The sequence below is a fragment of the Symphodus melops genome (genome assembly GCF_947650265.1).
Source record: "Symphodus melops genome assembly, chromosome: 8".
Taxonomy (NCBI): domain Eukaryota; kingdom Metazoa; phylum Chordata; class Actinopteri; order Labriformes; family Labridae; genus Symphodus; species Symphodus melops.
The window spans coordinates 22,824,050-22,846,179 of NC_136698.1; the positions used below are offsets into that span (position 1 = coordinate 22,824,050).

At 41.1% G+C, this 22,130-nt stretch overlaps 3 protein-coding genes across 6 annotated transcripts in view; 2 read left to right on the forward strand and 1 right to left on the reverse strand.

Moving 5' to 3' along the window:
- Positions 1 to 697: 697 nt before the first annotated feature.
- Positions 698 to 5,836, forward strand: aldh9a1a.1 (aldehyde dehydrogenase 9 family, member A1a, tandem duplicate 1). The gene is made up of 12 exons (XM_079350364.1): positions 698 to 792; positions 1,011 to 1,171; positions 1,932 to 2,077; positions 2,404 to 2,533; positions 2,642 to 2,776; positions 3,063 to 3,259; positions 3,675 to 3,815; positions 3,929 to 4,117; positions 4,258 to 4,345; positions 4,730 to 4,871; positions 5,082 to 5,194; positions 5,365 to 5,836. Exons 2-12 carry the CDS (start codon positions 1,030 to 1,032, stop codon positions 5,457 to 5,459), a joined length of 1,518 nt encoding a protein of 505 aa, XP_079206490.1. The 5' UTR covers positions 698 to 792; positions 1,011 to 1,029; the 3' UTR covers positions 5,460 to 5,836.
- A 1,636-nt stretch (positions 5,837 to 7,472) lies between these two features.
- Positions 7,473 to 11,411, forward strand: med8 (mediator complex subunit 8). 2 transcript variants are annotated; one of them, XM_079349862.1, is made up of 7 exons: positions 7,473 to 7,582; positions 7,845 to 7,966; positions 8,952 to 9,096; positions 9,186 to 9,326; positions 9,468 to 9,555; positions 9,637 to 9,897; positions 10,973 to 11,411. In XM_079349862.1, exons 1-7 carry the CDS (start codon positions 7,577 to 7,579, stop codon positions 11,041 to 11,043), a joined length of 834 nt encoding a protein of 277 aa, XP_079205988.1. In that variant the 5' UTR covers positions 7,473 to 7,576; the 3' UTR covers positions 11,044 to 11,411. The 2 variants fall into 2 exon arrangements, with proteins under 2 accessions (XP_079205988.1, XP_079205989.1); XM_079349863.1 differs by having other exon boundaries at positions 9,637 to 9,876.
- Positions 11,412 to 20,771: 9,360 nt separating this feature from the next.
- Positions 20,772 to 22,130, reverse strand: part of LOC306827801 (pre-B-cell leukemia transcription factor 1-like) — a 56,220-nt gene continuing 54,861 nt past the window's right edge. For all 3 annotated transcript variants that reach the window (XM_079349860.1, XM_079349861.1, XM_079349859.1), the window contains one exon: positions 20,772 to 22,035. In XM_079349860.1, the coding sequence (XP_079205986.1) occupies positions 21,943 to 22,035 (93 nt within the window). In that variant the 3' untranslated portion in view covers positions 20,772 to 21,942. The remainder of the gene's footprint in view (positions 22,036 to 22,130) is intronic.

A 22,130-nucleotide genomic window follows, 5' to 3' on the forward strand; every position in this document is an offset into this window, starting at 1 on the left:
CAAGGTGAATTTCTCCTGAGGGAGACAATAAAAGCAACTAACTGAAGTTCCTGTCCTTCCTGCAACGAAATTTCATTCTCATCTGCACTGTAAAGTTCAACTTGTCTTTGTCCAGTTGCACTGTTGTACTGTTTAGCTCTTGCACATGCTTTCTAATGTGGTTTTATACTGCAAATAACAATAAACTGAACTGGTGTACAAAAAGTGAAATATTGAACAATCAACCAAACACGTAAAGGCCTAATGTAAAAGCCTAAATAAGACCATATTGCAAACATGCTAAAATAACATGATAATGAACTATGTAATTATGTTACAGATGGGTTAATTGACATTGAAAATTATAGTATTTACATTAAAAGTGTGACTAGAAGATCATGAGAAGATCTTTTACCGAAAGCAACATTTAGGCACGCGACTATTTCTTTGAGTTTGACGGCCCCTCGGTAAAAAGCAAGTCTTCATATCCTCTGTTGGTCCCTTATAGATTATCTCATTGGAAAAGTAATCTTGATTACAGAACATATTTTATTTTGTATGCACAACATAAATGGGTGCAGAACAATTATTATTATTTTTTTTTTTTTTTGTGGGACTCCAGGGGCTCTCTATAAACCTATAAATCTACTCTGGTTTAGTGTAAAAGAAATAAAAAAACAAACGCTTTTCTAGTTAAAGGGGCGTGTCCTGTCTGGTTAAAGGGGCGTGTCCTGTCTGCCTTTAGGGGCGTGAATTACTCTTCATAAAACCAGCGTCGGCTGTGCTCGTAGTCTGTCTGCAAAAGCAATAACGGTAAGGGTTTATCATGTCCCTCTATTGTGCGACGGTTTAAAGCTAACTTGCTCATATTATTTTCGACTTCTCTTTGTGCTATTGTAGCTAAGTGCTTTACGCTAGCTCACTTTAGCATTACGAACGGTTAATTCATGAGGCGTTACTTCTCCTATATTCTCCTCATAGTTGAAGTTGGCACAGGCTGCAGCTGTCATATGTTCCTTGTGTGTTTGCAGGTCCTCTGTCCTTGTGAACATGTCCCAGTCAATCCTCGACACCATGCCTGGAGCCGCCACAGGGACCGTGGTGGTCACAGACCCCCTGAATTTCTGGGGTGGGAAGAGAGTGAAACCCCGGGAGGAGAAAAACGCAGAGCCCGTGTTTGAACCTTCGACTGGTAAATACACAGCACAATAAAGCGTGGCTCCTTTTTTATTCAAGACAAGGCGTCTTAATGACTTTAGAGTTAAAGCTGAGAGCAGAAGGGTTGAGACACATTGTGCAGGGTCAGTTTGAGGACAAGATGTTATGTAACCCAGACTAAGGGGTGGAGTATCTGACTTTATGCCATTTCATGGAACACACACACACACACACACACACACACACACACACACACACACACACACACACACACACACAGGCTGATATACAGTACACATGCACAAACAGGATCCCATGGACATGCACTAATGGAGAGATGTCAGAGTGACCCACCGGCAGGCCTGTGGATTTTAAAAGATATGAAATCTTACCAAATCTTAAAAGTATAAAATCGTCATCATTCAGAAAATATACAGGTACGTACGTCAGCTTTAAACACAGCAAAATGTAAAAATCTAAATACTCTACTTAGTAGATGTGACACAGGTCCTGTGTACGCTGGCTGAAGTCCAGTCACAGCAGCTGTGGGTTTGTGTCGCACCTCGACCCTCTGCTGCACCTCAGGCCCTTCTCTCTCTTTGGATTATTTCCTGTCTCACCTCAGCTGTCCTATCCCAAATCGCTCCACAAATAAATCTGTCTTTCTTGTTCTTTTGTTATTGTGTGTGTGTGTGTGTGTGTGTGTGTGTCATTGGTCATTTAGTGCCCTTACAAAGTACAATTCTTATTCCGGTGATTTGTCCTTGTGTAACCTGTCGATCATGTTTCTGCAGGCCGTGTCCTGTGTCAGATGGTCCCCTGTGGGTCTGAGGAGGTGGATGAGGCTATAAAGAGTGCCCATGCTGCCTACCTGACGTGGAGCAAGATGGCAGGCATGGAGAGGGCTCGGGTGATGCTCGAGGCCGCCCGCATTATCAGGGTGAGACGGTCAAGCTGTTGTGTCATCACCGTCTGCATAACTGAAAACTAATCAGTGAGTTGTCAGTGTTGTGCAACACAAATTGAGGCTGACTGTTGCAAGCCTGCAGACACTGGTTGCTTATTAACAGCACAAACTTGCCCGCACCCTGAACTGCTGGCCTACATTTGTACAAGATCAATCTTTGTTGCCTCGTTAAAGGAACAGAGCCTCATTTTGTAGCTGGATTTGCATAATATTCCAGTTAATTTATTTACATAAAGTTACTGATTCAATCCAAGTTGCACATTCATAAACTTTATTCCTGTTTTTCCACAACAAAATAGGAAAGAAGGGAGAAAATTGCAAAGCTGGAAGTGATCAATAATGGCAAGTCCATCACTGAGGCTCTGGTGGATGTTGACATCGCCTGGCAGTGTATCGAGTACTACGCTGGTCTGGCTGGTACACTCGCAGGTGTGCTCAAAACGTTCCTTCTTGTAAATAAAAAGAAGTGATTTCTCAGCCTCAGACACTCTGTATGGTGATGTTTTAAACCCGTTCATAATGTTTCCCTCCATGAAGGCCAGCACATCCAGCTCCCTGGGGGAGCATTCGCCTACACACGGAGGGAGGCCCTGGGTGTGTGCGCTGGAATCGGTGCGTGGAACTACCCTTTCCAGATCGCTGCATGGAAGTCCGCTCCTGCTCTGGCCTGTGGTGAGTTTTTCAGTGTATATCACTAGTCCTTGGAGCATGTTGTGCAGCAGTTGCGTGTCTTCTTCTGTGCCCTTTTTATAATAAACAGTGATGTAAACCAGAGTCCTGCATGGCTGTAGCTTTGCAAACATCTTGACCTCTCCTGACACACCTTTTAATATTTTTGTAATTCTACGTGATGTATTCTTATGTGTGCTCAATAAACACAAAAATATTTTCTCTCCTTTACGCCAACCTGATCCAAGGTCCTGGTCTTCTTCCAGCAGTAACATCTTGTTGTGTTTAGGTAATGCCATGGTGTTTAAGCCGTCTCCAATGACTCCTGTGACTGCCGTCATCCTGGCTGAGATCTACAAAGAGGCGGGGGTTCCAGACGGACTTTTCTGTGTGGTACAAGGTGGAGCAGAGACGGGCAGCTTGCTGTGCCATCACCCAATGGTGGCCAAAGTCTCCTTCACCGGCAGTGTGCCCACAGGCAAAAAGGTACCGACACCAGCAATGAATACAACACTAAACCAAAGGAAACCTGATTCTTCTTTTTAAATGACAGTGGCGGTGTTCTTTCATGTTTTGATACAATTTGAAGAGGCTTTAAACATGTTTACAGTCTGGTTAAAAATACAATCAGGTCTGATTAGCTTGTGTATGTACATGCACTGTAAGGGTGGGTTGTTTTTTTAAGAACTCATCTTTTTAATTTGTTGAAGGTTAAGAGTAATTAACAATGAGGCATGTAGCTGACCTGACCTAGGTTGTCTGAAAGTTAGGTGCTGACATCATTTCCCGCATGGTGACCACCAACAATGGGACTCTAAAGCTCCCCCGCAGTAACAGATGGGTGACGTCGCTGAGACTTCGCCCATCAACATTTACAGTCTCTGGTTCTTCTTGATCTCAGGTCATGGAAATGTCTGCAAAGGGGGTGAAGCAGGTGACTCTGGAGCTCGGGGGGAAGTCGCCCCTCCTCATCTTCAAGGACTGCGAGCTGGAGAACGCAGTGAAAGGAGCTCTCATGGCAAACTTCCTGACACAGGGACAGGTGAGACGGTTGTGTCTATCAAACACTTTACTGTACGACGTCAAACTCAACTCCCGGCCTCACACGTTCTGTCTCAGCTTTGACTGATCTACATTTATTCCTGTGTCATAAAGGTTTGCTGCAATGGAACCAGAGTTTATGTCCAAAAAGAGATCATGCCCCAGTTCCTGGAGGAAGTAGTGAAGAGGACCAAGGCCATCCCTTTGGGTGACCCACTGCTGGAAGACACCAGAATGGGAGCACTGATCAGCAAACCACAGCTGGAGAAAGTGCTGGGATACGTCAGTCAGGCCAAGAAAGAGGTACGTGATTAATCATTGTATTATTAGATTAAAGGAAACTACAATGTGACACCCTGTGATGATACTTACAGTACCTTTTAGCAGTTCTGAATCTGGTTATTTCAAGTGTGATCAAAGATTTGATACATCTGTGTTTTCAGGGAGCTCGAGTGCTTTGTGGAGGAGAGCCTTATGTTCCCAGTGACCCCAAACTGAAAGGGGGTTACTTCATGTCACCCTGTGTACTTGGTATGTATCTTTATATAGCCTTTAACGTGTCATTTTTTTAAGGTTCAAGATTTACTTTATTGTCAATTCCAAAATATGTCAGACATCCAGTGAAATCGAAATTATGTTTCCCCCCTCCCCAAGGTGCAATGGAGATAAAATAAGATGATAAATAATAATGACACTAATAAAATCTAAATGTGCAATAAGTACAAAGTTAAATAAAATGTAATCTAAAACAAGATTGGAGAAAAAGGGAAACTTGTGCATGCGTGCAATAAATATCCAGAGTTTAACTTCCCCCAACACTTATTCCTCCTGATGCTATACCATGAAATCCCCGGAGAGTACCGTACTGTATCCATGTACGCAGTGTATAAACATCCAGTGCTTTTCCCTGCACAGATAACTGCAGAGATGACATGACCTGTGTGAAGGAGGAGATCTTTGGCCCGGTCATGTCCGTGCTCCCGTTCGACACGGAGGAAGAAGCAATCAAGAGGGCCAACAACACCACCTTTGGCTTGGCCTCTGGCGTCTTCACCAGGTCAGAACAGGACTCAGGAGCACACTTGAGTTTGTCACAGCTCGGCCGTATGTCGCAAATGCAAATTCACAACGCTGCAGCGGGTTCGACTAAGTAGACAGTGATAGTTTTTGCATTTAAAAATTCTGCGGTTCAGAGTTTCCACAAAGCAAAATAGTCAGACTACTTGGTGCTTAAAATCTGAAATCTTTTCCTTTCCTCTGTCCGTAGGGACATTTCTCGAGCCCATCGTGTGGCTGAAAATCTGGAGGCAGGAACGTGCTTCATTAACAACTACAACATCAGCCCTGTAGAAGTGCCCTTCGGAGGATACAAGAACTCAGGTAGGATATTTTTAAATGAAATGAGTAATGTTCGTAATTTTAAAGGAATTATTTAGGTATTAATTAATGTTCCTGCTGTGAGTGACCACGATGATCAGAATCATAGAACTCAGGTTGATTGAGTGAAATCAGATGTGTTTTATTGAATCTCCTTCATGCTTTTTTTTCAGGCTTCGGTAGAGAGAACGGTCAGGTTACCATCGAGTACTACTCCCAGCTGAAGACTGTGGTGGTGGAGATGGGCGACGTCGACAGCCTTTTCTAAAAGCCGCTCGCCAAGACTACTGCTGTGTGTCAAACTGTGAAAAGAAAGTTTCAGCATTGAGTCTTGTGCTCCACAGACATGAGTACACCCAGCACTCTCTTGTTCCCAACACATCTGTGAAGATAGACTTGCATCTCTGCTTCTTACTCGTTTACAGTTCTCTACTTTATCTGCTCCTCACTGGACCAACTTTTGTACTATTGAGCAGTTAAATCAGCACAACTGCCTATCAGAAAACAAGCTTGTACATTAACCAAGAGCCTTAATTAGAAATGCTGTTGAAGCACTTGAACAGAAACACTTCCTAACACTTTAGTGTCACTTTTTTATACCCTATGCACACTTTTGATCAATAAATGCCTTTTAACAAAATGAAATGTTTCAGATGCAACGTTTCTGTTTGTGGCTTCTTCTCACTTATTAAAAAACCAACTGATTGAAAGGGCCATTTTTATAAGTGACAACTACTTCATATGTCTATATCCGTCAAATAACAGGCTGAAACATCACATATTAGTACATTAACACATCATGTCTTTCCTGCAATAGTGACACTCAACTTATTTGTTCAAATGAGGCCTCGACTGTTAACTGTTAGTGTCAGGATATGAGTATTTCCAATAAGCACATGTCCAATAAGAATGTCTGAATCTAATGCATTAAAATGATGCTATCTCACTCAGCAGCTGTACATTTTACCTGCTGGATGGAGGCCTGAATGTAAAGGCCATGCTTTCACACCTTTATGATACAGTAAGATGATGCTCCCTCAGGTAAACTTGCGTCAATTTAGTGGCTAAAAAATGCTTTCTTAAAAATGTTTTATACTGTTAAAAACATGTTAATTAAGATGAACAACAGATAAAGCTTGTGTAACTATTTTAATCACACCTTGTCCTGTTAACTCAATAGTGAACATGTTTTAATGTTAAGGCTTAGTTAAAATGCCCCTTTGTGAATTCTTATAGCTTTAGCTTTCTATAAGCCAAAATACTTCTCTAAAATGTCCAGTGTACAACATTTAGTATGGTGTATCATTGTCAAAGATATTTGTTCTTGTCATGAAAATACGCTCCCGTATTGGTCTAAAAATCAATGTTGTAGGACATGATCAGAAGCGCTGCTTGTCAACAGGCAAGGCAGGCAACTGCTTGGGGCCCCAGGCCAGTAGGGCCCCCCCCAACAGATAAACCTTAACCACAGCATTGCCTCAACATGAGCAAATTTTGCAGTGACAGTATAGGAGACCTCCCTAATGGGGCCTGAATCTGACAGCACTTACTTTCAATACCCTGCTAAGTATCGAATGCATTATCGCTGTGAAATAATGGACGCTGGTTGGAGGGGCCCCCGAATGAACGTTTGCCTAGGGCCCCAACAGACCCTAGAACCGCCCCTGGGCATAATTATGGGTCTAGTTCTACATTATCAAACAGTCACTGTGCATTATAAGCCTGCAAAGTTTGAAAAAAGAAACGCTATGTTTCACAGTATTATATATTTTAATGTGTGATACTGTTAAATTTAATCTTTGCACATGCAGCCAGAAAGTTGTATTTCGTAATGCTATTCCATTTCTACTAAACTGCCAGAGCCGTAAGATAAATATAAAGACAAATACCATAAAACTTCAAGCAACATTTTTATATCAATCCATTAAGAGACCCTGCCTGCATTTAAGACAGGCTTTTATTTATTTTCAAATCAAATTAATGTACAACAAAAATAGGAAAGACTTCGCAATTGTAAATGTACACCTGGAAGAATATTTGACTTTGATTTGCACTTCTTCTCTCTCGTTTTTGATCTTTAACTAACTTATTTGCACTGCGGACTCTTATAGAAATCTGCTTTTATTGGTCCACATTATCAGCTTCACCAGACCAGTAAAAAAAATAAAACTTAAACCGCGAGGGGCTTTTATTTGAAGTTTTGCAGTGTGTAATTTCGTGAAATTATTATAAAGCATTTATTTTTGGAAACGTGGTTTTTAATAGCATTTTGACCGGATGAAGAAAAAAGTGCAAGAAATGCTTTTATTTTGAAAACCTGAACCGGTAGTGTTTCCATCGCCCGACTGAGAGGAGTTCATCGTTAGCTTTAGCTTGTAGTAAACAATGCAGGTAATTGTTATCTTTTTATGAACCGCGAATTGAACTAAGCTGCTCATAGTTTTTTATTTTAGTTGTCATTATTGTCTTTTATTCACTTAAATAACTTCTGGTGTATTTATTTGAAGGGCTAGCTGGAGCTAAGTTAGCCGGTTAAATAAAGGTTGTGTTAGTTCTCCTTACACTAAACAAAGAAGTCAAACCTTTTGTAAAGTTTACCTGGTGTGAATTTAGACGAGCCCGTGTTGTTATTTGTTTTTTTCCGTCTCCACAGCAACGAGAGGAGAAGCAGCTCGAGGCGTCAGTGGAGTCTCTCATCTCTCGGGTCGCTCACGTCAAAAACGCTCTCCACAGTTTCATTTACAAACTGGAGAATGAATACGAGCGTTTAACGTGGTGGGTGAACCTTTTTCACTGACTGTTGCCTTTGAGGATAAATTATAATGTTTGTTTTTCTCCTCAGTAGTGGCTCAGTGTCTGTAGGGAGTTGTGTTTGGAACAGGAGGGTCGCCGGTTCAAGTACCGGTGTTATGCCGAGAAATGTATCCCTGCTGAGAAATGCATGCACCTCAAGGACAATGCCAACTATGACCGATACACTTTCTACACTGCAGTATATTCTGCATCTCTCCCTAAATATGCTCTACAGACACTTCTGAGTCAAACAGTCTGCAGGTCGTATTTACGCAGGCTAATGAAATGCGTCTTTTTACCGATTCTACAGAACAATAAGGACACTTAACTTTTATTAAGTATAAACTTAACATACTTTTTCAACAAAGATCTGCCACCAGAAATAAGATTTACACCATTTTCTCTCACTTAAGTGAGGGGCAAGCACTTCTTAGCAGGGATGCATTTCTTGTCGTAACACCAGTGCAGTCAAAGTTTGGACATTGGGCTGGTATCTAGTATATAGCTGGAGAGGTGCTAAGTCACATCCTGGGTTGATGTGGCCTTGAGCAAGGCACTGAACCCCTAACTAATCGTGTTGCCCGCTGCCCCTGACATCTCTACATTAGTGCATATCCATCAGATCCTGTTTGTGCGTGTGTGTATTTCTGCATATGTTTGTGTAGCATCATTATTTTCACTAGTAAGGTCTTGAACTTTAGATGGCACAATGACTGAGACACGTCTGGTTAAAGTTTGTCTTAGTTTGGGTTTTAAAAAGTATTAAAAAACTCATGTAGAAAGTATGCAGAAACCCTGAACACTAGACTCAAGTGAACTCTAACAGCCTTAAACACTTTGTAAAGGAGGATATTAAAACATTATCTGACAGAATTTGTTTATAAAGAGTCAGAGCAGTATAAAATCAACGTTTTTACAAAGGAGTGTGTTTTCCTCACATGCTGTGATGTGTTTCTGCGTCATTCAGGCCCTCTGTTTTGGACAACTTTGCTCTTCTGTCTGGTCAGCTGAACACCATCAATAAACTGCTCAAGAATGAGAAGACGCCATCTTTTCGTAACCAGGTCATAATACCTCTGCTGCTGTCTCCAGACCGAGACGAGGATTTAGCAGTGAGTGTCAAAGTTACCGTCTGCTTCTTCGAGAGTTTTCCTTAAAAACGGTCTCGGTGTGTTCACCTGCTGTCGTCTTCCCTTCACAGAAACTCACAGAGCTGCGTGTCCCCGTGTTTAGTCACGAGATCGTACCGGACTACTTGAGGACCAAACCTGATCCAGAGGTGGAGGAGCAGGAGAAGCAGCTGAGTGCAGAGGCAGCACGGATTGGCCCAGACGCCGCACAGGTCAGTTGCTTGTATGTGAACGGAGTAAACAATGATTCGCTGTGCACAGTGATCAAATGACCGGCCTCACGTTGCTTTTAGTCGTTGAGTATCTTGTGAGCATCGTTTAACCACCAGTTGTGTTTTTGTTTTTTTTAACAGAAACAGATCCAGACGTTGAATAAACTGTGTTCCAATGTGCTCGAGAAGCTCAACAATCCTCGTGATGACAGAGATGCAGAAAGTTCTGGTACGTGTTACTGTGCAGGTAACCTTTCACAAAGAGCGGGTGGCACATTTACTCACGTTGATTTCTACTCCCTTCTTTTAGCGATACGACAGAACAAACCGTCTTTCAACCCCGCTGACACTAACGCCTTGGTTGGAGCTGTCGCATTTGGAAAGGGACTCTCCAAGTGCCGGCCCCCTGGTCAAGTGGCCCCTGGACATCCAGGGCAGGGGCCCATGATGAGCGGGGGTCCGACCTTACAGCAGGTCACTATAGGTGGCGGTTCAGGCCAGCAGGCAGGTATGGGAGGTCCAGTGGCGCCACAGCAGCAAGGGCAGCCAGGTAGGAGACCTGGAGAGCTGGGTTAGTATTTCACACACACACACTGTCAGTGTTTGTTTAAACATGAACACACTGTTAACAATGGGAGGATTGTAAAAAGTAGATCTCTGTTGGCAGCCTGTCCTAACAGCACACGACGCGACCGCAGTTTAACTCCGATGTTTCTTATTGGAGCGTCTTAACCGCTCGCAACTAACATTATGAGTCATTTGTTACCCCGACGCCCTGTTTCTATGTTCCTGTCTGTCGTTTACATGGACTGACGAGGAATGAGAGCGCTTGTTAGCTTGTTTTACAAAGCGCAGATAACAGTGCATTTATAGCATCCTCTTCAGTGATGGAAATGTTGAGCTTTAGCTTGCGTCAACATCGGCTCACTTCGAGACGTTTATTGACGAGCCTCTGAGTGTTGGGATTTAAGTCAGCAGCTCATCAACACAAAAGCACCACACTTCACTTTGCCCTCCTTCAATACAAAAGAGCTAGATGTCAAAGTAAGAGCAAGAGGAAGCTAAAATTCACAGAGCAGAGAATGAAGTGCGTCTGTTTCTGCGCGGTGTGACGTGATATCTGGCGCTTGTGTGCTGTTAGGACATGTCTTTTGTCTGGACGTCCTTTTCTCTCTCACTTTTTCAAGCGCATGAGTTTTATTATGAAGTCATATTTGTAAAATCCTATCAAACAACGGGATGGAGAAACAGTGAACTGTTTGACCCGTTATCTGGGGAAAACGTTGTCTGACTGTAATATTAACTCCCCATGCTGGAAACTTCAGAGTATTTCAAGAGAACGTTGAACTCATATGTTCTCAAATTATATGACACAAAAAAGTTGATGTGCCACACTAAGGAGTTAAGCAGGTAACCTTTGAACCAAGCACTGAACGGCTCTCAGCTGAAGAGTGTTGTGTTGTAGGTTTTGCAGGAACCAAGTAACTAACACCTGAACCTCACCTGGACTTTGACATCCTTGTTTCCTGTTTTATCTGTTCCTCTTTGAACCATACAAACCTTTGTTAATCCTGTCAGATGATTTGTGTTTACCTGTGGTCATATGTTGTTTGAGTTTTCATTAGACCTCTTTCTTTCTTTTTCAGGAAAAATGCCAAGCAGCATCAAGACGAACATCAAATCTGCGTCTGGTTCTATGCACCCTTACAACCGATGAGCTTCTTTTGTTATTTATTCAGCCAACGTGTGTTAGAATGAAGACGTTCATTGACTGCATGTCCAGTCCATCTGTGTGACCTCTATAAAAAACTTATGAATGTCTTTAAATGGACCAGATTCTGTGCAGTTATTCCTCATTTTCGACTAAGGATGAATATGATGAAATATCAAATGTTGCAACCATCTGAAGAGCTTTGTTATTTTCATACAAACCCTGCGCTGCTCACTGTAAATAAACAGTGACTGTTTTATACTGTCTATGGTCTGAACAGCTTGTTTGAGCCACCAGGTGGCAGTATGTCACCATCTATCCTCTGTGTCAAGACATGTTATTGACTCCTTTTCAATAAAAGATGTTTAAATGACTACCTTGTGAATAATTATTTTCCTTTAAATAGGTTGTTGTATAAAGTAAAAAAACAAAAACAAATGGAGGATTTTGTTTGTCTTTGCATTTGAGAAACAATAATCCTGCACATTTTTAAACCCGTTGTTTAATCCTTAACATCAAACTGTTGTAAATGGACTGTGAGGATTGCTTATCAGTTGGTGAATCAATGATCTGAACGGTCTTCTTGTTGCAGTGTTTGTCTCCTAACAGGTCACTCATCAAATGACCATCCCAACACGTCAGGCATGCTGGATGATCAGATGTTTGGTTTCGTCTTTCGCCGGTTTCTCCGTCGTCTCCTGCCTCTCTTTGCCCATTTTGCTGCAGTATCAAAGGTGAGAATAATGAGGGTGGACGTCGCTCTGTGTGGCCTGATAATGTCAAAGTGTTTAAGGGGCCAAATGAGGAAGTATCGGTGCTGACGTGTGAGGGGGGCCTCTCTCCACGCTGGCTCTCTCTGTCCACTCCAATCCCTGTCCCGCTGCATAGCACAGTGACCGTGCTGCTGTCACAGCGTGCAGGCCCATGGCTGACCTACATACACCCTCTGTCCCCAAACAGGCAGACGTCTCGCTGTGTCAGCCACCATGGTCAGACGCTCTGCTGAGACAGCTCAAAGCTGCACAAGGTCACACTTGCGTCCACAGATGAGGTCTAAATTATAAACAAAGACATAGCAGTCAACATCCTGCAAACCTCAGGAAACAAAAAGCCTGAAGTCAGTTTTCTAAACTATTACCCAAAGTTATAAGGATAATGAAGTGTTTGCATCTTTTACTTTCTATTTAAAGTAAGCTAGGGTTACATTCATGTGTTTTCTTCTTTTCTGCTCATTTAAATACAACAATAATACATTTACAGACATTAAAAACAGGACTGAGCAGTAACGGTTCCTGTGCTTAAAATTTTCCGTCAATTTACTTTGCTTTGGAAATGCAATGATACAATCAAGCTTAAACTACTAAAATGTACGCTGTTGAGTTTTAAACGGCACAAAAGTGTAAAACACGAAATAATCTACATTCGGAAAACACCTGAAAATCCTGAAGGGTGGTGAGGGGGAACACATTATACTCTCCACTGTTTATAATTATTATTTAATTTCACTTTTGCCTTGTGTTGCATGTTCAGAATAAAATAATTCAAATCGGGAAAGTCAATATGATCCTCACTTTGCACCACTGCAATCTTCAGCCAGTTTCAAGTCTGTGCAAGTTGTTTTTCTTGATGTAGCCTATCATGATAAATAAAAACTAAAACTATGAAAATTTCAAATCAATGTATCGTACGGTATGCAAGGTTTGTAAGCAGGAAAGTGAAACATAGATTAATCAGACAGCCATACTATTTTGCTGATTATCCCACTGCAGTGAATTTTGAATTGATTTGTTTAATAGTGACAATTTAATTTAACAGTTTCAAAACAGAGCCTGAAACTGAGGTGCTGCACTCACAGTTTATAGCTAAAACTCGTATTCCTAGTTGGGCCTCGGGCTAAAACAAAGAGTAGAGTAAAAATGTTCAACATTCAATCCCATAAAACCTCATGACACTGTATGAGGACACAATACACATACAACAATACCAAATTCTATAAACAAACAGATGACAGATTGAAGGTACAATACAAAAGAGGGAACAGCTCTGGTTTGCTTTCAGCGTTTCTCCTTTTTTATGTTAAAGCTTTTAAATCTGAGATTAATTTGAGTTTATGTGGTAACGTGTTGACAGCCTTTGACAAAGAAATCTTAGTGACCCTCTGAGGATGATACCTCTTATTAATTTCATTCCACCTGTTTTATCAAATGAGTCCCCTGACATTTATTTAATCTGTGTTTCAGATTACACTGATCTGTAAGGTATTAATGATATTTAATAATACTGATGACACAGTATTTCTGTGAAATGGATTATTGAATTTGATTGAGGCTGTGAATTTTCAAGGTTAATTGTTCAGACACTTGGTATTTGTTAATGAATCATCTGGAAGCTACTACTATACATTTTATCCAACAAGACCCAAAAACCCCACAGAAAAAGTTTGTATCAAACAATACTTTTCAAGAGTAGAAGACACACAAAATAATGTGTTTTCACTGACCTGACAGTAATGTTCTATGAATTTTCTACTGGTTTTGTTTCACCCAAATAACAAAAGACGTGTTTTAATAAAAAGTTAAGAGTGGCTTTTTTATTGACTGTCGGACAGACTGTTAAGGAAGGGGAAAGGTCGTGGAACATGCTGTGACATCTCTCGTGTCGTCATACGTATAAGCCTACTCATGTGCACTAAAGGAAACTACTGATGACCTGATCATCCAGTCCTGAAAAGCTGTAGCAGTGATTTAAATTGTTCTCCCAGGAGAGGCATATATAGAGCAATATGTCAAACTGTCACTGCTGTCAGAGACATATTCAAGCATCCTGACAGTTATGTGTCGTCTACATTGTTATTCAATTAGAATATTCATTTTCTCTCTTTTCTTTGGACTTTCAGCATCTTAGTCAAACTAGCATGACGCATCTGCTGGATACAACCGGGCCCGTTTGTAGAACAAAATGTCTTGGGGTGCAGCTACAGTAACTGGCGGCATCAGTAATGAAAAATAGCCTAGGTGTTATGGGTTGTGCATGTGGCCCCTGATGAACAGACAGGTCATGTGCACATGTCAGGACCATCAGGTCATGGCATAACGTGAGTCACTGTTGTCATTTGAAAGCCTGGATTACTTATTCTAACAAATGAAGCCATTGCTGTTTTTCGTTTTGTTTTGTTTTTTAACATCCATTCAACTGAGGACACGGAAATTTTAAATGAGGGCTCAATTCATGCCTTTGAAACCTCATAGAATGAATACAAGCCAATCACACTGCCCCACTGAAGCTAGACGTGATGTTTGTGTTTTCACATATATTGCTATATTGTGACATCGTTGGGAATAATAGAAGCCATGATTGTTATGATACTGTGTTCACAAAGTAGAGACATTCACATAATTCATTCACATACTATTTTATTGGTTAAGAGGTCATAAGGCTACATTTCATACCACAACAATGACATGGATAACAGCACAGATAAAAAAGCTGTCTATCTTAATGCTAACAAATTTAGTAGAAGTGGGATTGGGATTGAACTCCCTACCTTCCAGCCACAGCCGTCCGTATGGCCATTTCCCTGGAGAGATGATCATATGTACTAAGAGGTACTCTTGAGGTTTATGTTTGAAAATGTTCCCCCACAGCAGTATTACTGAAAGAAGAATGGTGAATTGTAATGTGTTTTGTGGATATCTAATGTAACTGAATAATTACAGATCTCTGTTGGTTGTGATTACAGCTTCTGTTTGTGTTATAGTTCAAATACTTTGTGCACTCCGCCTTAAAAAGACATCTCAAGTCCCAGCGACCATAAGGGGTCAGCAGTGATTCACAGTTTGGAGCCAGAATCACTTCAACCAAAACATGTGTTTTTTTTTTAAAACACCCTGTTTTCTAATTGGAATATGAATTTAAACTTTTCAATCAAGGTTGTGTACCCCAGTGAGAAATAGAGGAAGCAGTTTGGTCACACCGATGTATTCAGTCGGACTCTCAGCCACGCTACACATGCCGGATAATAGGAAAACTCAATATGACAGCTGCCTCCTAAATTACAATATCCGCTGTATACCAGGGAACACAGAGCAGGGGGAACTGGGCAGTCTTTTGCTACCTGACACAAATCCATGTTGACAACATAATCAGCATTGCTATCTTATGAAAAGACAGGATTTCCCTCTAAAGCGACACACTGAAGTGACCAAATATGTCAACTGACTTCATGTCCAGATACGCAGGGAAAACATTTAAGAGGATGAAAACACGGACACAAACTCAAAACAAATTAGCTCACAGCTGCATGAGAATTGACAGTTGTTGTTGTTGGATGTGAGTGAGATAATTATTGCAACAGCAGTGTAGCTAAATGTCCTTGATCATCAGCGCAGAAATATTGCTTTGTCTCATTTTTCATTCGTGTTTTGGAGAGATAACTTTCCCGTTTGTTTAATAACAGCATTTCCTGGCACTGTTTTAAAGGATGTTTTTCCCCCTATAATTGAAGAACATGATAAGGTCCATATCTTTGCTCATTATGGAAGCTTTAGGCAAATATAAAGAAACAGTTTGCAGCCTTAAAACTCCCACACCCCGAGAAAAGCTCAAATACTCTGCAGATTCTAATTCAAATGTACCACGGTTGAAATAACTTGAAAGGCTATGATGACGCACGCCGATCTGTGAAATCTTTTCCAAATGTCTTCTTTATGAAAGTTGGGATCAGAGGAATTCATTAGAGATCTGTGGGTGGCATAGGCAATACGAAACTGAGGCTTTCCAGCGGCAACTCAATGCCAAACTGAACCGTTTCCAAATCTGAAATCTTCAACACTGACTGGAACACACCCACAGCTGCTAATTACTTGACCCTATTCCTGCAGAACAGTTTTCTTTGGAGTCACTTTGTGATTCTTATAAGAACGAGACTTGTTTCTTCTTATTAATGCAGAAAGGCTTTTCCTTGAGACAAAAGCCCTCAGTCCTCCTCAGACAGAGCATCGTCTGCTTCAGTAGCCCTTCCCTCAGGCACATGTGTGTAACCTTGGTGTGTGTGTGTGTGTGTGTGTGTGTGTGTACCATGCTGCCAGTTCATTGACATAACTGATGCACATTATATGTTGTGTTTGAGGCTGGCCTTTTTATGAGCCTTGTTATTGTCATTGATATAATGTGAGCCCTGAGCCTCGATGTAGGTCCCAGTATGCCACATGTGATGCATACATGGTCGAGGATGATTGATTGGAAACACAAATGGTCGGAGAGCTCAAATGTACAAACCACTTTTCAGTGTTTCTCTCTTCAAAGTGAAGAAGAAGAGAGGCGTGCAAATCTAAAGTATAGACCGAACTCTGAATTTTCTGTGCCAGTATGTAACCCAACCCTAACCCGGGGATTTTTTTTTTTTTTTAAATCTTTAAAGTCAGGTGGCAGCATCTTTCAGCAAACTAGGTTCCCTAAATAAAACCATTTACTGCCATTCTTTTGTTTCTTAAAACATCTGGATGTTCATTTATCTTCATGTTTCATCTTAACAGAATCCTGAAGGAAAGACAGAACAGTCCAGGACAAACTTACTGCGAGCGCTGTGGCTCCTACATTAGGGACGCACACTTCACAATCTGAGCCGAACCATTTAGTAATATACCTACGATATTCTGTAGTTGTGATCACACTGAGCGACCCATCAGGCTATATGAACCCACCAGTGGCCCAGAGGAAACAAAAAGTAACCGCTCATTACATAATAATTTGTGAAAAACATTTCAATCATTGATTTTTCGAACAATTACTGAGAGCAGCTGAGCTACATAACTGTTGTCTTATTAGCGATAAAATGTGTGAGTGAACACATGCAGGAATAGCCTTGAATCAACATGATAATCCCCTCAGAGTCATGATTTTTTAACTTCACTTTGAATAGGCAAATATTCACTATCCATTTAGCTGTTTTTTGTTTTTTCTCTAACTCCTCCGGAAAAATCTGCCTCGCTCATAAATGCTTTACTAGCTCTTCTACCTGTGTTTTTCTGCTGTTTAAAAACTGGTAGAGTGAGTCGGTCGTCAGGTCAGGGGTTTGACGCCCAGCTCCTGCAGCAACATTTCCGATGTGTCCTTGGGCAAGACCCTTAACCTCAGGTTGCTCCATGCTCCATGGGATTTCTTAGTCTGATAGTCACTTAGCACAGCAGCTTCTACCATCAGAGTGTGTGTGTGTGTGTGTGTGTGTGTGTGTGTGTGTGTGTGTGTGTGTGTGTGTGTGTGTGTGTGTGTGTGTGTGTGTGTGTGTGTGTGTGTGTGTGTGTGTGTGTGTGTGCCTGAGTGTGCCTGAGTGTGCCGGAGTGTGACCTGAGTGTGACCTGAGTGATCGCTTTGAGTGGTCAGAAGACAAGAAAAGAACTACAATAGCTCAAGTCCATGTCCCATTATAAAATATCATCACTCCCATCACTAATACAATCACCATTCTCATTCTGATTGTCTTGACTGGTTCAGTACTTAAAATGATCATAAGTAAGCACAACACATTGAGACAGCTATCCTGGTGGTTGCTATACTCATCAACTGAAGGTTCACGTAACCTATTTTTTAAAATGCACAAAACATACTGATTACATTCAACCACCGCCGCCCTCATTCATGCACGGCCTGCTCCGACCTCCACCTCAACAGCAAGCAAGTGTGGACAAAAGGAACACGAGGAATACAAAACAGAAATCCTTCCTGCATATTATACCATCCCATTCTGCTTAACAATGAATATGGTTTTTTACCGTCTCGAGGTAACTTTTGTTATGAATTGGTGCTTAACCAACAATGATTGATTGATTGAAGAATATATGTCCCTATACTGTATGTACATACAGATACATATACACAAATACACACAAATCATGGATTTTTGGAATGGCTTGTGTTTATGACATTAGATCAAATTATGTGCCAAATGTTTCCTGGACATTTTTTAAACTGCATTAAAACCTTAATGTGAAGAAACTGTCAGGACGAGGCTCATTCTGTAGATCATGATCAGTGTATTCTTCTTAAAAACCTACATAGCATTCATCATGGCGCTGCATGTGATCCAGCCTATTTGTGAGAGGGAATCTGAAATTCAAAAGCACGCTCTCTGATTTGACTCAGAATGGGATTTACACCTTTTCACCATGTAATGACTGAATCAGCCTCACAATGCCTTTTGGTTTGCAGGAGCGCATGAATAAATTACACACGTCCAGCACTTCTTGCCTTTCATTCCTCACACAGTGGCTAAAAGAAGCCCCTTTGATAGAAACAAGGAGGCTTCTCCATGTAATTACACTTGATCATGTTTGCGTATGTCACTCCCACAGTCTCTGTCACGCTCAGTGATTTTGGATGCTCCTGGGAACCTTTTTTTTTTTTCTTCTTCTAATCCACAAGTTAATGTTTCAACCATTTTTTCTCCTGTTTTTTTCTTTTTTTCTCCCAGGAACGGATGAATCGGAGGAGCAGAATCAGACATCCTGTCTGGTTTATCTGGTAAAGAGAGATAAGTGTGGATTCCGCCTCTTTCAGGGAACGCACATTAACCATGCCTCGGAGGGAGCACTGGGTGTTTGTGAAGGGGGTGGGGGGTGTCTGTCTGCTGGGAGCGCACAGCTTTCACTCACTTCAAAAACTGTGAAAATGTCCCCTTCACACCCTCGTCAGCTCGGCCGAGCTCCGGCGCTGTGTTAGTGTTGATAAAATGCCTGCGTGCAGTAGCATAGTTGGAAGTGAGATGTGCAATGTTATTCAGAGGTGTTGGACTGACAAGTCAACAATGTGTAAACTCGTGTCCTACAGTGACTCCTGACCCTGACCCTGTTACAAAAGTCTGGAGGAGAAACCACACACAAGTTTGAGATGAAACTCAGCCAAGAAACACACAAAACTTCGCATGAAAAACGACAATACTGCAATTTATGCAACAAAAGAAACTATTTATTTGGGATACGCATTGCCAGTACAAATTAAGAGACCATAAAACCTACACCTTTCAGCTATTTTTTTCTTCACAGAAAACAGGTTTTGAATTGTAATGAAAAAGACAAGTTTTCCATTTGATACCTTTTTACATACGCAGAGATCTTAAAAGTTCAAACCTGTCAAGAAAAAGGCTCCACGATTTCAATCCTTATAAAAAAGAAGTTAACATTCAAAACACTGCAGCACATTTTTTTTTATTGAAGAACAAAAAGGACATGCAACAAATAAAACATTTCATGTTTTACAAATTGTTCATTTTTCTTTTCATGTCTCTTTTCCTTTTATATTCAAAAACTAAAAAGCGTCATTACATGAAGCTTCGGTAATATTTGACAGGCAATGTGAAAAGTAGAGTTAAGCCTTTTTTTTTTTGAAGGGGTGCAAAAACAATCCGTGTGTTTGCCTTGCATGGCCGGTGCTGTCAGTTCACTCCAATGACTTCAGAAGACACGACTGAGGCAGGTTCTGTGTATCACTTCAATGACGCTCGGCCCCTCGACTGTAATACTGAGCAGGGGGGGCGGGGGGAGGTTGAGCAGGAGCTGCTCTGAATGATCTGAAGGGGTTTGTCTGGTGTAATTATGCCGGTGTCCTCCAGAACAAAGCTCTGAAACATCCATGATCTCACATGTGTAATAAATACAAACACACTTACAACTGTTCAAAAATACCTCTGGTTTTCAGGCTGTATTGGGACACGTTTGGATCATGGGATTGCATTTCGACTCTCTCTCAGTGACCGTTAGATAAAAAACAAAACCAAAGATCAACATTAATACTGACTTTTCATGTCACCGTGATTCAGACAGCAGCCATCCCAGATGCAGACTAGTTTAGGCGGTCTGAGTACAAGAGAAATGTCCCAGATTTCCCCATCGATCTGACAGGAACTCCATTATGCTGTGCTAAAATGTGTACTGTTCAAATGAAATTAAAAAAAGAGTAAAGGTGCATATCTACATATTGTATATAGAGCATTCTTGGGCTAATTCACATATAATGGTAGCATCAAATAAGAAACATATCCAAAGTAGCAAAGCAACTTAATATCAAATAAAAAAAAGAAGAAGCACGAGTTATTCACAAAATTGAGACGTAAAAATCTATCCAAACAGTATTTGGATTTGTGTGCCATCAGAGTTTTTGTTTCTATAAACGCCTCTGTTTTCAAACAGCATAGTTGGGCGTTGAATACAGAGCACCAGAGCATGGAGAGATGCTAAGAAAAGAGGGGAAAGAAAATATGTCCGTAAAGCTGCTCTCAATGTAGAGGATATAAACTCTGCCTTTTTTTCTTTTTTGGTATCAAAGAATGTAACTGCTGATATCTAATGAGGACTAATCATGTCTAAGTGTCAGACCACGAACTAGACTGTACACACAACTAATTCAATTTCACATTTTGGATTGCTTTGTGTTGATGGACGTGTCGTTTTGAGTCACACTCAAGTATTGAATCGCTCCGACTGATGTTATCAGATGAACAGGGTGACGTAACCTTTAATTCTTATTTTTGGCTGAATATGTAAGGAGTCATATTTGTGCCAAAATCCACAAGTGTGCAGGACGATATTTTGAACACACACACACAAAAAAAGGTCTGCTTGCGTACAAAGTTAAATTCTCAAAGTAATTCTTCTCACGTGTAGAATTATTAAATATTATCATTGTGTTCTCAGGATTATGACCCAAATATAACTCCATAAAAGCAAAGTGAGATGAGAAACGAAATGTGAGTGTTTAATCCCAACAACATAACAATGAACTTTACAATTACAGTTGTTGTATTGGATTTGGTTACCAGCAGTATTTGGCTATGATGACCTCACTGACACACACTGTTGATGTCCGACACATGTACTCTATGTACACTCTTTCTTCCATGTAAGACGACCACAGGAGAATCTTAAAATGTCCTCTGTATTGTTTGTCTCTTTGACATTTACAAAACCAACCCTCGATGGAGGTGTTATTGTGCTTTAATACTCACCGACGTGCTGTGATTCCTGCTTCAGTTTTCAGTGATTTCATGTTATGAGTGGATTTGTCTTTGAATAAATTGAATGCAGCCAACATGCACGACACAACTCCACTCTCTCTGCGCTCGTTTCTGTTCGGTGCTTGTGTGAAAATGGTGAATTGTTTGCATTATTGTACTGCATATGAGCAGCAAACCCACTCCTCTGGAGAACAAATGTCACTGTTTCTTACAGAGGTTCTGAATACAAAGAATATAAATCAAGGTTGAACATTTGGATATTACTGGACTAACATAATTAGACTTCACAAAATTATTGCATGAAAGATGTAAGGAGCTGACATTACAACATGTAATGTAATATATTATCGAAATTCACCTCCAGGGTTGAACTTTGGCACGATAGATCAACAGAATGTAAACACAGAAAATAAAGGGCATAGTGTTGTGTACAGAAGAATCCCAATTATTATAAAACTTTTTAAATCCAAAGCATTCAAAATGTTTTTTTTTCTGTTGTTATTTCCAATAGAGGTAGTGTGAAAGCATCTCAATTTACAAGACGTGGGGTATTATGCTGCTAGCTGTGTGCCTACTGTGTGAATATATCATGTTAAAGAAAATACAAAGAGGCAACATGGACATCAAGTGGAAACTGTACAAACTGTAAAGTGTGGATATGAGTCCCCTACGCAGGCTGCTAACGGTGCTGCCATGGTCCAGATAGGAAAAGTGAAATATTCGTCCGTTAGGGGAAAAACGTCATCCCAGACCCCAACTGAGTCCCGCCGTGTGACTACAAACAGTACGTCATATCCAGTCCCATTGGGGTTTAAGTTTTTGAAGATGTGGCTGGGGGTGCAGTGGTGGAGGGAGTCAGGGAAGCAGAGAACAGGGTAAAGTCAAAGGGGGGTGGGGGATCAGTTGGAGGTGTCAGAGTGAACGCTTCCGGGTCCTTCTGTGGGTGAAGTCACTGATGAGGGGGTCGGAGCATCCTGCCAGCCACCGTTTGCCTGAGAGAAAGAAAGAGAGAAGCAGAGAGGAGGGGGGTGACTCTATTACGTTCATATTCATTATTCACTACAGCTGGGTCAAACACAAAGAGGTA